This window comes from Motacilla alba, chromosome 15, assembly GCF_015832195.1.
Source record: "Motacilla alba alba isolate MOTALB_02 chromosome 15, Motacilla_alba_V1.0_pri, whole genome shotgun sequence".
NCBI lineage: Eukaryota > Metazoa > Chordata > Aves > Passeriformes > Motacillidae > Motacilla > Motacilla alba.
In genome coordinates, this window is record NC_052030.1 from 3,294,631 (window position 1) to 3,308,892 (window position 14,262).

Below are 14,262 nucleotides of genomic sequence, written 5' to 3' on the forward strand. Positions count from 1 at the left end.
TTTTTGTAGTTGTTGTATTTTATTTAGAGGATGAAAGAGAATATCAGTGTGCTTTTGTTAGCACTTGCACTTAGCTTCACTGGCATAAAAAGTGTCGTAGCTAATACCCGAGTGATGGGAAAAATATGGAAGTTTCCAGATGAATTATGCTGTGCATAGTACCTAGCAAATATAAGCAGTTCACCTAGGCAATTCCTGTATTTTTGTATTCTGATCCTGACATAGTAGTACATAGAGAAAATCATCAATAGGTACAACTGGAATGCTGTTTGTAATTTGCTATAGCCAGTCCTTTCCTGTCTAATATAAAATAGGCTTTTCCCTCCAGTCAGGGCATTAATGTGCATATCCTGACCTCTCATGGCCCTTCTGAGGCTGAAAAGGAAAGATAATTTCCTACCAATAGCCTTCCTTGCCCCACACCTCGATTTTCCCCCTATATTCCCTTCTGGCAAGTGTCCAGGAAAGTCATTCCTGGTGTGTACAGCCCTTCCTCTGAGCCCCTGCTGCTCAGGCCAGGGGCCACAGACCAGCAGTCTCTAGAGCAGCATTTCAGTGCAATACAATCAGCTTCCCCCTTCACCTTTTGTTGTATTTTGTCTGAATTATTCTGGGCTTGGTCTGAGACTCAAAACTGGACCAAGTGGCTTGGCACAGCCTAATACTAAAATAGAATAATTTTTCACTGTTTAGTTTGTTCAGCTGCACTCAGGGAAAGCAAAGCACAGAGAAGCAGCTTTTCCTCACCGGTCTCTCAGAATGCGGGTGAAGGAAGCCTCAGTGGATGAAATGCTGAGAACATCCACCTGCAGCCTGGAGATATTTAGAGTGACTTTTTTCTCTTACAGGTTTACTAACTGCAACAGTAGCTTCTCGTATTCACCGGGCAGCCCAGCCTGCCTTGCTCTATTTGGTACCGTTCACTTTATTGCCACTCCTCACCATGGCCTATTTAAAGGTAAGCGGGGAGGCCACGTGGGCAGCAGGGACCTCTGGGCCAGCTGGCAGCAGGGTCAGTGTCCTTGCCCTGGGCAGCAGCTCTCAGGGGGATGATGTGTGTCCCTGGCAGTCCTGGCCCAGCTCAGAGTAGCCACTGCTGTCGGGTCACTCTTCATTTCAGAGGACTGAGCAACTGAGAGATGAGTTCCTGAAATAGAAGATCATTAACGCACATAAAGTACCAGGAGTTCCAATCTAAATAAATTCTGAAATATTAAATTCTCTTTTAATTGAATATGTGGATTTGTCCTTGTCCTGTTGGTCATGAAATACCACATGCACAAAGTCTGAACAGTGATTGGAGAGGCAGAACCTTGCTTGCCTCTTCCCAGTCACCTGTTCTGAACAGAAATGGTAAAATTTACCTTTCCTGTTCCAGGGCTGTTGTTGAAGCACACATCTAGCACTCTGCAGAGCAGAACGTAAGAGAGGGCAGGATTTTCTACCTAAGTAATTATTTCCCTCCCATCAGAAACCTATCTGGGGTATATCTGCTCTAAAGTAAGACATTTTGGCCTGACAGAGAAAGGATTTATTTTTACTGTCCTTATTGTAATTTGTAAAACAGGCGAAGAATAGATTTGCTCTAAGATGTGTTTGCAATGCTGTGTGCATTTTAAAAAGTGAATTCCAAGCAGAGTTGAGCATTTCTGAGGGCACGGTCCTTGTGCTGTTTCCCTGCCTAGGGCGATCTCCGTCGCATGTGGTCTGAGCCTTTCCACTCCAAGTCCAGCAGCTCTCGTTTCCTGGAAGTATGATGGAACGGACAGGAAGTGACCTGAACTTCTGCCTTGGTCCTTTTCACTTTAACTTGTGGCTCTGTTGTTTCCTGAAGCTGGACTGGCTGGTACTTGGGAAGGTACCAGCGATGGGACACGTACGAAAGGACTTTGTATTAAAGGAGGGAAAGAAACAAAAGCTAAAATCCCAGAGCTCCGTGTGACTCCGTATCTCCCTGCAGATGTGGAAGTGGGGACCCTTTGTGCAACTGCAGCCACTTTCCTCTTTTCCTCGCTCGGATGGATTAGTACCAGACTATTACCTTTGTGAGAGAGGAAGAGACAGACTTGAAACTAAAAACGGCTTAAAGTCGTTCAAAAACTTGTGAACACTAAACTCAAAAACCGTTAAGCAAACTGAGGCTTCTTCAGAGAACCCCTCTTGGACATTGGGACCAGTTTCCTGCGGGACTTCAGTTTTGAAAAGAACTGAGACAGAAGGTCTTCTGTCACAATATTGGGTTTTTTTTGATTTATTAAATATTTCCTGTGGTGTGAGGTTACTTATTAAATCCACAGACATTGAGTGACTTCTTGCAGTATACATATAAAATTTGTTGTAACAAGTTACATTTCCACCCAGATGTCATATTGCAGTGAAAAAGGGCACGATTTTTATACATATATATATACACACATATAGATATATATATGAATAAATAAAAAGGAAAACCTGCTAAGATCATGCTGTGTAGCAGACAGGGGCTTGCTGTAATTTTTAGCATGTAGCGCAGTTACTCTGGCTTTATGTATATGGATCTACAATGAGCTGCTGTTTCCCCCCTCCTACAACTGAACCTGCAGTTTAAAACCAAGTGTAGTATTTGTACTGGTTGTACCACGGACTTTAGGGGATATTTGATTTGATCAATGTAGCAAACTAGGGAAGAAAAAAGTTCAAACCCAGCCCTGTGTGTCTGAGGGGGGAGGAGGTGGGGGTGTCTTTTTTCTTTTTTTTTCCTCCTTTTTTTGATTTTTTTTTATGAACAGCTCCCTTGCAGGTTTTTAGTAGTTCCTTCTTGACCAGTGCATGTATTATAGCAACAATTGTCTTTGTGCTTTCTGATCATAGTAATGTATCACTTGTAAATACATTTTTTCTATTTTCTATTTTTTTGTATTTTTTGCATTTTGTTTCATTAGTGTGCTGTATTTTTCCATGCCCCTGCCCCTCAAAGAAAAAAAAAAAGAAAAAAGAAAAACTGTCCTTTACTGTTGTGACTGGTTGGAATTTGTGTGTTGACTGCTTTCTACCTGTAGCCTGTTAAAATGTGGATTTTATTCTTTTTTAAAACCAGCAGTTCCAGTTATTTTATTGACTGAAAGGTTTCCCTGAGGTAACTAAACTTTTTTCTTTTCAAGTACCGTGCCAGGGGGGGTTTGGGGAGCTCTCCTGAGAGCTCACAGCTCTTGTTAGGTGACAGATCTGGGAAGTGCTGGTGGCATGGGAGGAGCAGGAATGCTGGAGACTGGCACTGATGAGCACGGAGGTGACTTTGGGACCGGTGTCGTTCCAGGTAAGGGAGGGGTTGGTCAAACACCCGAAGCTCTCAGCGCTGCCGGGTGCTACAAGGAGAGCATATTGGACATGGCAGGAAATTCTGTCCAGCCACATGTGTGCTGTGTCATTAATGTCATTAATGAGCCCCTTCCTCTGTTCTCAGGCAGGTCTGGCGTGGGTGGCAGAGGGCCTGATGCCTCTGAGCTGGCTGGGATGCACCTCCAAGACAGCTGGAATGTCCCAGGATAAACAGTAAGAGACAGCTCAGCCTTTGCTGGGGGAGCGGGGCTGCTGAGATTCAGCAAGTGTGGGGGGCTGTGGCAGGGGGGACGTTGGGACTTTCTCTCTTCCACACACACACACTCCCCCCCGAGTTCTTATCTTTCCCTTAGCTAAAGCATTCCCTCTAACACGTGCCTGCAGTGCTCATCCTCAGGTAACTGTCACTTTTTAATGAAATTAAAATTCTTCATTGAGAATCTGCTTTTTGTGTTCATGCCAGGTGTCAGGTCCCAGAATGGCTTGGGACAGTAGAAAGGTATCAGTTTTGAGCTGTACTTCAAACATGAGGTGTATAAAATATTGAGGTGGATAGTCAAATAGAAAAGGCTTTTTTGGTGGCTTTTGTTTTGCTGAGAGGTTCCAAGCAGTGGAATAACACATTCAGATCCACTTCACTCCAGCTTTACCTGCCCAGCCTTTGCTCCTACCTGACAGTTGTGCACAGCTCAGGCACCATCAGCTTCACAGCAGTTGTCTCCTTTGGAATTATTTCTTTGGAATTCCTCTGGAATTAACATACAAGGTCTTTCTCTGTTATGCAGCAGCATTTTCAGGCCATGCCTGCTAAGCGTCTTTATGAACAATTTCTACACTTAAGCATTCTGAGAAAGTTCTAGAAGTGCTAATTGATAAATACTTAATGAGAATTAATTTAGCTTTCCCAAAGAAGCCTGGTCTTCCTCGTTAAGCTGTCTTGCCTCCCTGCACTCTGTGCCCTTCTCCTGCACCAGGAGACCCGAGTGAGCCATTAGTGAGGCCTCTGTCTCTGCCCTCATGTGCTGGGGCCTGCCCAGGTGAGCACCCACTGCACTGGAAGGGGTTTGCTGCCCCTTCAGACTGCAGGAAAAGGATTTTGGTACTTGGCAGAGGTTCACTGAAGTTTAAATGTAGTAAGAAAAAGTGCTTTCCCAGAGCTTGAAGTGAAAGCTGCTAAGCTTTGTCCCATAGCTCTCCCTGCTCAAACCATTCAGGGGATTAGAAATGGATCATACCTGGCTGCTCAGCTGCGGGCCCTCTCTGCACAGATGGACCTTTGTCCTTGTCTTTCCAGTCTGTGTGCCTCCTCTGCTTGAGGATCGGGCTGTGCAGGGTGCATTGGATCCTCTGGATTTTGGGAGACTGCACCTGGGTTCCTGTCCCCTTTGGATCTGGTACAGTTGCTGATGCCTTCTTTGTTGAACTCCTTAATAAACTAGGCACAAAGTCCTGCAGTGAGATTGCCAACTGCCTGCCCCTTCTGGAAAGTTGTCAAAAATAACTATTTTAATAATTGACTAATATAAACCTTCTTGCAAGAGGTAAAATGCTGGCAAAAAAAGTGATAGACCAGGGCATGCTTACAGCACAGTCATCAGGACATGGACCAGAACTGAGGTGTACAAATCTGGTGACAGGTCTGGTTCTCTGCTGCATCTTTTGAGAACAGTCAGCTTAGAAATGCTACTGTTTGTATGCTGGTATTTCCCTAAGATCAGATTCTACCTTGCAAACATAATGAGTTCCAAAATTTGAATTTGAAATTAGTTTTTTCATTCAAGTTTCAGCACTGTCACATTTTCTTATCACTATTCCATGTCTTCATTCCATTATTCTTCCAGGCACTTTGCTTTTTTACTTCAGGATGTGTTACAAATATACTATTTTCCATCTTTTTCCAAATTCCAACATAACCTGAATGTGTGGCCGTGGCCAGGTCTGTGTTGATAGTGAGGGCTCTCAACTTAGGTGAAACAAAGATCTAATTTAAAATCAGAGTAAATTTGTCCTTTTTTCAGAACAGCTCATCTCCCAAGGAAGAGTCTGAGCTACATGATATAAAAGCTATCAGGTCTAGGGTGCGGCAGGAAGTAACTCATAGTTACTGTAACTCTGCCTTCTAAGAAAGGATTCTAGTTCAGGCTGCACCTGCTTCATGTCTCATAACCAGTTTCATGTACTCTTAGACCATTGTGGGGCTAAACTAGAAAGCCTTCAGAGGTGCAGCTTTTGTTCTTGAAATTGATTTATCTCCTTCCCCACTTGTTTCTAATTTAGGTATAGCCTGATTTTCCCATCTCTGTGCCCCAGCTTTGCAGTGTTGGCTGAGTTTGTCCATTTCAATTGACAGTTGTGGCTTCACCTGTGAACAGACCCTTTTCTCCAAGGAAAGCCTGGCCCTGCCCACACCTGGGTTTGTGCTGGCTGACGGTGGCTTGCTAAGAGCTGCTGATTTCATGCTGCCAAACTCGTTTGTGTTTTGCCCTTTCAGCAGTTCCTTTGCAGCAGCCCTGAGGAGCAGACACACTCATCACACAAAGTTCTCTCAGCCAGCAGCAGCGAGGAGTAAGCTTGAAGATCTTGCTCTGAGCAAAGCCACTGCTTTGCTCTGGGCCTTTGTGTGTAACCATGCTGTTTTACCCCCAAAGCAGCACAGGGTCACAGGGTGCTGAGTTCTCTTGCTGAACCTGTGGCAGCGGGGAAAAACTTTGAGAAAGCTTTTGTTTGAAAGCTTTTGCACACTTTGTTTTGCTGCCTCAAGGTTGTAGGCTCTCTCTCCCCTCTGTCAGCTGAGGGTCACTGCCAGCAGGGTGGATAACAGGGATGGTTTCATTCTGTTCCGGAGAGAAGCTGCAGCAAATTAGAGCTGGTAATGAGGGAGGCTGAGGGTGAAGAGGGGCAGCCAGCAAGCACTGACAGCACAGCAGATCTAAGAGAATCACCTGGATGAGAGGGGAAATGGGCTGGCAGAAATGTGACTGCCTGTGCTGGCTGACTGGGGATTCAGCGGGAGCACAGCGTAACAGGAACTCTGCATTGCTGAAGTCCTCACATCCCTGCAGCTCCTGGTCTACCTGCGTGGCTGCGAGAAGTTAATGTAAAATAGTATCCCACATCTTCAGGTACCATCACTGAAGTGAGCCTGCAGCAATCAAAGAGGTGATACAGGCTGAAATCAAGCTTCAGCCAGAGAAGCCCTCCATTATTTACAGCACATCCAAGATCATTGAAATGATTTTCCAGTAGGAATGCTCCTGTTGAATGCACTATCTGGCAAGTTCTGTCAGTCCTTATGCACAGTAGAACAAGGAGAAACTGAGCACTTGAGGCCCTTGCTCCAGCACGCTGTTGCCCTCCAGCGCCCTGCACAGGGATGACTGACATCACTGAGAACTGCTCTCACTGGTGCATGCAGGCCCTACTGGTTTCTCCTCCTGCCTCTTGGGACTGGAAGAAATTGTTCTAAATTAATTCACATGTGCATTTAAAAAAAAAAGGTGAGGGAGCAGTGGTCCTTTAACATCAGGTTTTATTTGTCTTCTCTGCTCTCTTGTGTAACAGAACCCTGTTCTTCTTCTCTGCACACATGTCTAAATAAATGGCACCACAGGAAAATTAGCAATTCCCTCTAGTGTACTTGTTTGGACAAGGAGGCGGACCGGACCATACAGGCTCTAGTCTTAACCCCCTCTTCTCCTGGTTTAGAGCTTTTCCTTTGACTGTTGATGCTCCCAAAGTTAATGTCTTACCAGCGATCACTGATTGAGAATGCACTACTGCTAAAGCTTCCTGGTGAGCTTTGCATGCCATCTCTTCATTTCCTGGTTGCCCAAAACATATCAAGATTAAAAGCTGTTACTGCCCTATCAGGCACTTCCTTTCCTGCTGATATTGCAGAAGCAGATTTGGGAGCAGAGGGGGTTTTTTGTTTGTTTTGGTTTTTTTACAAAGTAGTCCTAGGCACTTTGCTGCTTTGCTGTCCTTTGCTTCTATCCCTACATCCCAGAGCAGCTGAGTGAGCAGGTGCTGGGCCCTGCTGGCCCAGATCGGAGAATTGTGTTTTCAAATCTGTGCAGACAGCAACTGCAGTCTCTGCTCAGATTCCTCTGTGTGTGGGTTGTCCCTGCACATCCTCCTGTCTGGCTCCTCTCCTGCTGGAAGTGAGAAGGGCCCTGCTGCAGGGATTACTCAGCCCAGGCTGTCCCATGAGGAGCTCGCACACAGCAGCATCGCACACCTGAACCCCATGGAAGGCTGGAATGCAGAGGCACATGACCAGCAGCCTGAAGCAGGGCCCAGGGGTCACAGCTCTCAGCATCTCTGACTCTGGCAGCGCTGGTTAGCCAGTGCCATGTAGTGACAAGTTTAACAAAACAGGCAGGGGCTGGCAAGTGCTGTCATTTTGCCACTACCAAGCCATTCCAACAGTCCTGTTCAGCAAAAGCCCCAGGCTGCCCTGTGAGCACTGGTTCCCTCCTCCCTCCTGTACTCACAACTCCCATCACTTACAAACCTCAGTCCAGCCTCAGTGCGCCATACTTTGTCCAAAGAAGAATCAGCACATTTTAACTAGAGGGTCAGTTACTCATTGGTGAGGAAAACCTCCGGCACTAGCCTCATACAAGAGGGTCAAACTCCATCACTGTGCACCATTACAATGCAGTTGAGGCAGTGTGCTGCTCCAGGCAGCTTCCTCAGCCTCGGTAGGCCTTCAGCAGCTGGCCTGCAATCACCAGTCTCTGGATCTCACTGGTCCCCTCGTAGATCTCAGTGATCCGAGCGTCGCGGTAGTGCCGTTCCGCTGGCATCTCTGTCACATAGCCCATCCCACCCAGGATCTGGATAGCCTGAAACGAAGGCAGCAGCTCAGAAAGAAAGTGGGGTCAGGAAATCTGTTTTCTACAGAAGGCACATGTGCACAGACAGCCATTTTAAGAGGAATTGATCTGGGTAAGAATGACATGGATAATCCAGATGGGCAATTAATTGCTTCAGAGGTGTCTGTTAGTGATCCATATTCTAAGATGCTTTTATGAAAGACCAGGGACACTAAACCAAGGAACAAAGGATCTCACCCAGGTGCAGTGGTGATGACTAGTGGGCCCGTGCTCTCTCCCACATTGCTGCTCCTTCTTGAAACTGCCACTGCCCTGGACAGCAGCAGGCACAGGCCACTTTAATAACACAGCTGCCACAGGCAGTATAAATCCCTGTCATCCTCCTACTTCCCCACAATCTGTGAAGATGGTTGTGTCAAATGGCTTCAGACATAGTTGTGTCTGAAGCACAGACCAGCTTTGGCTGGTGTGTTTCAAGTATAAATTAGTAAATTCCATCCCACCTTCCCAAAGCACTTGTGAGACATCCAAAGTCCCTTCCCATATGACATATGTCAGAATTGTCAATTGACAGTTACCTGATGAGCAATGGACGTTGCAGCTTCTGACGCAGCCAGTTTGGCCATTGCCGCTTCCTTTGGGGAAGGAAAACATCACTGAGAGTGCAGCTGCCACAAAAAGGAACCCCTGACCTGCACAAGGAGCTTGAACGCCCACAGAGCAGCTGTGCAGGGACACAGGCCTGATGATGGTGCCAGCTGAGAGCAGCCACCCTCCCCTTGGCTACAACCAGTGCTGAACTCGGGGGCTGCCCACAGGCCCAGGACCTGCTGGGCGTTACACCCCAGGAGCGCTGCCTGGGCAGGCGCTGAGCACAGCAATGCTCTGTGGAGTGGCGTTCCCTGGCTTTGTGTCCTGTGCTGTGGCTGCTGGACAAAAGCAGGGCTGGAAATACCTTGGTGAAGGGCTTTCCATTGTCCTTCAGCATAGCAGCTCTCCAGGTCAGCAGGCGCGCACCCTCCAAGGCCACAGCCATGTCTGCCAGCTTAAACTGCAACAAGAAACAGTGCCTTTGGTGCAGGGCCTCTGCCTGCACAGGGGGACAGTTGAATTCTTCCACCCTTGAGGCTATCTAAGGAAAAGGAGCCTCTGTCCCAAAAATTAGTTTTAATGGCATTTGAAAACAGAATTATCACCCTGTTTATCCCAGATAGTACAAAGTGCACTGTGCCTGATACCACACCCACACAGACTTTCCACCAGCCCCAGCAGCCTGTGGAACTGCCCCACGTGCCCTGCTTGTACCTGCACTGCCTGAAGCTTCGTGATGGGTGACCCAAAGGCCATTCTCTTCTCAGCATAATCCACAGCACAGTCCAGAGCTGCCTGTGCTATTCCAAGTGCCTGTGAGGCAATACCAATCCTTCCTCCATCCAGAGTTTGCTGAGAAAGACACAAAATACATGTACGTCAAGTCACACCTGAGCCAGAATAGTACACGCACATTTCTGATGTTGCTGGAAAGCTGCTGTAGCCTTAAAATCCTCTGCTTGGAGACCTCCTTGAGACACAATGTTCCCAGTTATGCAGGAATAGAGAGCTGTAACAAGCACTTCCACTGCAGAGAGAAGGCAGGAGTTCAGCAACGGAGAAAGGAGAGGGATTGCTTATTAGCTGGGAGAAAAACACAGGGAGCAACATAAGGGGAGCAGCACAACAAGGATCTGCTCTGGAAGGGGCTGGAAATAACTCCTCAGGCAGACCCCATGCACTGCACCTGATTTTACTTTGGAAATCTGGTCAGTTTCCCTTTTTTACCCTCATCGTTTGGACACATATGGGAAAGAATTTTTCAAACTTGTTAATAAACACAGTAAATTACCTGATTTAGCTCAAATACCTACTCTGTCCTGCTGTGCACAGGAAGAAATTGCAGCACAGGGAGAAAAGGCTTTATCTTCTCAACAGGCTGGAGGTCTTTAAAAGAACCTGTCATTCACCAACCACTTTTAGTTTTGGACATAATGGAATGGGCTCTGCTCCAGGGAGCTCGACCCAAAATGTCAGGGCAACAAAGGGTGTTTGCCCCTCCAGAGAGAGCAATGACCACTCTCAAAGGATGGTGCTTCACTGCAGGAAACAAAGCTGTTCCCAGCTGCCTTGCTCCTCCTCAGAAGTCACACGCACACCATAACTCAGCTGTCATTCATCTTTAGACACTCTGTAGTTGTCACGGGCCTCGAGGACAACTTTCCTCTGCCACAGTACTCATATGGGGAAATACCATGTTTTCCCTTTATCTATGGGTACAACTGGAGGAACAGAGGACTGGGAAAGAATAAAAATTAAAATATATTGCCCCTATTGACACAGCACCTCAGTGGTATCAGCATTGCTCCAGCTGAGAACTGCCACAATGAAAGCACTGTCAAAGATCTGTGTAAATTAAACACTCATCAAGCACTGGGAATGTTCCTCCCATGTTGGCAAGAAGGGTCAACAGCTTAATGACACAGAACAGCTTATGCAAGCAGTCCTCACTGAAGTGACTGCCTCTGGAAATGGTTTACAAAATGGTTAGCTTGGGAGCTACGGCTGTACACCCCCACAGCTGCCCACCATCCCTCTCTTACCATGGCGATTTTGAAGCCCATTCCTGGCTGTCCCAGGAGGTTGGCCTTGGGGATCCGGCAGTCCTCAAATATCAGGTTAGCAGTGGAGGAGGCTCGGATTCCCAGTTTATCTTCTTTCTTCCCCAGTGACAGCCCAGCTGTTGGCATGGGAACCAGGAATGCACTAATGCCCTGCAACGAGACCCAAACTCTTTGCAATGGTGTCTTCTTACCTTCCTACTTCCTTGGTTGTCAACGGCTCCCTCCATTTTACATAAAACTACATGTCCAGGTAACCAGGAGGAGGAAGAGGAGATCTGAGACAGAACAAAAGCAGCACTCATCAGGCCCTCCTCTGGTAAATGCCTGCATGGCTCTGCAAACAAGAGTCTCAGCTGTGGCAAAGTGCTTCTCCACAACTCCTTCACTCCCACCCCTTTTTCCAGACTGATACAAACTATCTCACCTTGTGCTTCAGGGATTTATCTGTAGTGGCAAACACCACGGTGGCCGAGGCATCCCAGGCGTTGGTGATCCAGGCCTTGGTACCGTTCAGAACCCACTCGTCCCCATCCAGGCGCGCCACGGTGGAGGCTGCACCCGCATCACTGCCATTTCCTGAGCAACGCAGCAGCAAACCAACCTCAGGTGATTGGTGACACACTGGGGGGAAAACCACCCCCCACCTGCATCTCATCAGCTGATGGCACCTCTTGAACTGTGGCAGTGTCACCACTGTCCCTCCCAGAGAACAGGGAAAGGCCCACGTGTGCAAAGTCTGTCCCAGAGCTCTGCCCACGCGGAATGAGTATTTTCAGCAGGGACCATAGGCTGGCAGCTCATGCCTTGGGTAGACACTCCACTCACACAGAACTGCTATAAACATCCTTCTACAAACTGTTCCAGTTTCAAAGACCTAAAGCCCATCCTAGACCTGACCAAGGAAAGAAGCTACACCACGTTCTTTGCAACAGCAATGGTAACAGTCACATCACCTGGTTCACTGAGGGCAAAACATCCAATTTTCTCTCCACTGGTGAAGGGAGCAATCCACTGGTGCTTCTGCTCTTCAGAGCCAAACTTGAGTATTGGCCCTAAATACAGGGACTTTAAGAATTTAGTGGTGTTAGTGCCTCTTGAAGGTACAACCAATCAAGTAGCTCTCTAATGTGCTCTCCAACACACCAAAGAGCCCAGCACAGGAACAGATCTGCTTCTCCCAAACAGCCCTGTGCCATGCCAGCCTCCCTTTGCGCCGGCTCCTCGCACTCACGTTATTGACGCTGACGATGACGCCTGTGGACGCGCAGCCCCTGCTGATCTCCTCCACAGCGATGGAATAGGCCAGGTAGTCGAGGCCTGCTCCTTTGTACTTCTCTGGCACGTCCATAGCCAGCAGCCCCAAGCCGCCCATCTTCTTCACCTGCACGTGGGGAATGGACAGGTCCCATCCTCTGTAGCACCAGCGTGCCAGCAAAGACAGACACGTGGAGCAAGACATGCCATGAGAGGGCTGTACCCAGAGGAAAAGATGCACACAACTGCTGGTGAAATGGGAATCTGAACTAACTGGTAAGCGTCCCCAGAACCCAGTGACTCCAGCAGGAGCTGCACACAGTCACTGTTGTTTAGGCTCTTGCTTGTTTAAAGAGCTTTCTTCAGTACTGGGAAGAGGGGAGCCTTCTGAAGGTGAAATTCAGAAACAGAACTCCACCAGCATTTCCTCAGCCTCCCACCAAAGCTCTACCCTTGCACGTCTCCTGTCAGTAGAAATGGGAAATCTAGCTGATAAAAATCATCAGAACTTTACCTGTGAGTCTGCTGAGCTTCAGCCTAGGACTGCACAAAGGAAGAATTTTACAGAATGAATGACTGCAGAAAACAGTGGTGCAAGGTAATTTTTTTTCGTTCCCAATAAAGCCAGATCTTGTTTCCCAGAGAATTTTTTGTTAGTTACATTGCAATCAATCCAGCCCAAGTTCCCCAGCTAGACCACCTGCTTTGCAACCATAACCCTCTGCTTGCTTTTAGAGGAACCAGGGAGCATCCTAATTTCCCTCCTGTGAGGGCACCCAAAACACCAATCCTCCACACTAAATACAGAAGATGAACAAGACAGCCACTGATTCTATCTGTGTTGCTTCATCTTATTAAACACTTGTTTGCATCCTGAATTTTCTCCTACACATTCAAGTTAAAGGACTCAGAATCAAATGTGAAATTCTCAGATGAGAGCAGTAAGGAGCAAAGTTATTTTCTTCCTTAGGGTAAGTGTGACTTTCCTGGCTACCATCTTCATACCTTAATAGAAAAAGGAATGTGACAAAACTCTCATGCCTTGGACAGGGTTTCCCTGGAGTCTCTTGGCTAATGTAACAGGATTTATTTTGCTGGAGCTTTGTATTTCATTGCTTAACATGCACACTGGTGTGTCTTTCCACATGAAAAATCACTGGTTTGCCTGCAATTTTGATTTATTCACAGCCTCAGAGGATGAGCAACATGTACCTCCTGCTCGCTTTTTTCCACCATCTGAAATGCAATGTGATCTATGATTCCTCACCATAAACCATTATGTGCAGTCTGCAAAAGTATTTGATTAATTTTATAAATCAGTTTTATAATTTTTCTTACAGCCCACAGATAAGTTGGTAAGAGAACTGAAAACTCAATGGTACTAAAGTCAGATAAAGAGAAACACAAATAAAAGTAAAGAGCTCAAAATGCCCTGTGGGAATTACAACGTCCACATTCAGAGCAACCAGTTGGTCTAAACTTCAGTTTTCTGCTAACCCGGAGCTGGATGTACATTCTGCCTCAGCCTGAGTGGTCCTGCCCCAGGGCACCAGGAAGGGGGTCTCTGGCTGTGCCTTTCCAACGCTGGCACCCACCTGCTCGGCCGGGAAGCGGTGCTCCCTATCCAGCTGCGCTGCAAGCGGCATCAGCTCCTTCTCTGCGAAGTCCCGGACCGTCTGCCGCAGCATCTGGTGCGTCTCGGGCAGCTCGGCGCTCTGGTACACGGTGTGCAGCCGGCGGCACCGCAGGGCCAGCGCTGGAAGCGGGGAGGGGGCTCAGCGCCGCCGCTGCCTTTCACACCGGCCCAGGGGGTGGGCGCCGGCCCGTGAGGATCCCCCGACCCCAGGACACCTTCCCGCGGCCCCGCGGCCCCAGCTGCGGCCCGGCGGAAGAGCGGCGCCGGTCCCGCGCCCGAGGGGACTCGCCTCAGGCAGGGCCTGAAGGGCACCGGGACGCCACCTCCCGAGCAGGCCGCGGCCCCTTCCCACCCCTCCCGGTGCCCCGCGGCTCCCCCGAGCAGCCGCAGCAGAGGGAAGCCGCTCCGTCGCCCTCACCCCGGGGGGCTCCGCCGCAGAGGGACGCGACCGCCGCCATGGCCGCCGCCGCCATCGCGCGCCTGAGGGAGCGCGGGGCCGCGCCGCACGCGCCGCCCCCCGGCGGCCCCGCCCCGCCCCGCGCGCCGCGCGCTGCCGGGACAG

At 48.5% G+C, this 14,262-nt stretch overlaps 2 protein-coding genes across 6 annotated transcripts in view; one reads left to right on the forward strand and one right to left on the reverse strand.

The window, feature by feature from the left end:
- Positions 1–3,072, forward strand: part of SPPL3 (signal peptide peptidase like 3) — a 56,240-nt gene extending 53,168 nt beyond the window's left edge. For all 3 annotated transcript variants that reach the window (XM_038152426.1, XM_038152424.1, XM_038152425.1), the window contains exons 10-11: positions 849–958; positions 1,686–3,072. In XM_038152426.1, the coding sequence (XP_038008354.1) occupies positions 849–958; positions 1,686–1,757 (182 nt within the window). In that variant the 3' untranslated portion in view covers positions 1,758–3,072. The remainder of the gene's footprint in view (positions 1–848; positions 959–1,685) is intronic.
- A 3,758-nt stretch (positions 3,073–6,830) lies between these two features.
- ACADS (acyl-CoA dehydrogenase short chain) lies at positions 6,831–14,238 on the reverse strand. 3 transcript variants are annotated; one of them, XR_005258765.1, is made up of 11 exons: positions 14,119–14,238; positions 13,660–13,820; positions 12,042–12,191; positions 11,764–11,875; positions 11,235–11,386; positions 10,790–10,960; positions 9,462–9,599; positions 9,112–9,207; positions 8,735–8,791; positions 7,832–8,165; positions 6,831–7,469 (listed from the first exon to the last, which is right to left on the reverse strand). XR_005258765.1 is itself a non-coding variant. In XM_038152414.1 (10 exons), the coding sequence occupies exons 1-10, from the start codon at positions 14,171–14,173 to the stop codon at positions 8,013–8,015; spliced, it is 1,245 nt and encodes a 414-aa protein (XP_038008342.1). In that variant the 5' UTR covers positions 14,174–14,238; the 3' UTR covers positions 6,831–8,012. The 3 variants fall into 3 exon arrangements, 1 of the variants encoding a protein (XP_038008342.1); XR_005258764.1 differs by having other exon boundaries at positions 7,828–8,165; XM_038152414.1 differs by having other exon boundaries at positions 6,831–8,165.
- Between the last annotated feature and the right edge of the window lie 24 nt (positions 14,239–14,262).

Excerpts from the sequence above, each read along its gene's own strand:
- ACADS (XM_038152414.1), bottom strand. The coding sequence starts at position 14,173 with ATGGCGGCGGCGGCCATGGCGGCGGTCGCGTCCCTCTGCGGCGGAGCC. Across the intron at positions 12,192-13,659 it reads ACCGCTTCCCGGCCGAGCAG|GTGAAGAAGATGGGCGGCTT; the intron begins GTGGGTGCCAGC and ends CCCCACGTGCAG. Across the intron at positions 11,387-11,763 it reads TTTTGCCCTCAGTGAACCAG|GAAATGGCAGTGATGCGGGT; the intron begins GTGATGTGACTG and ends TGCGTTGCTCAG.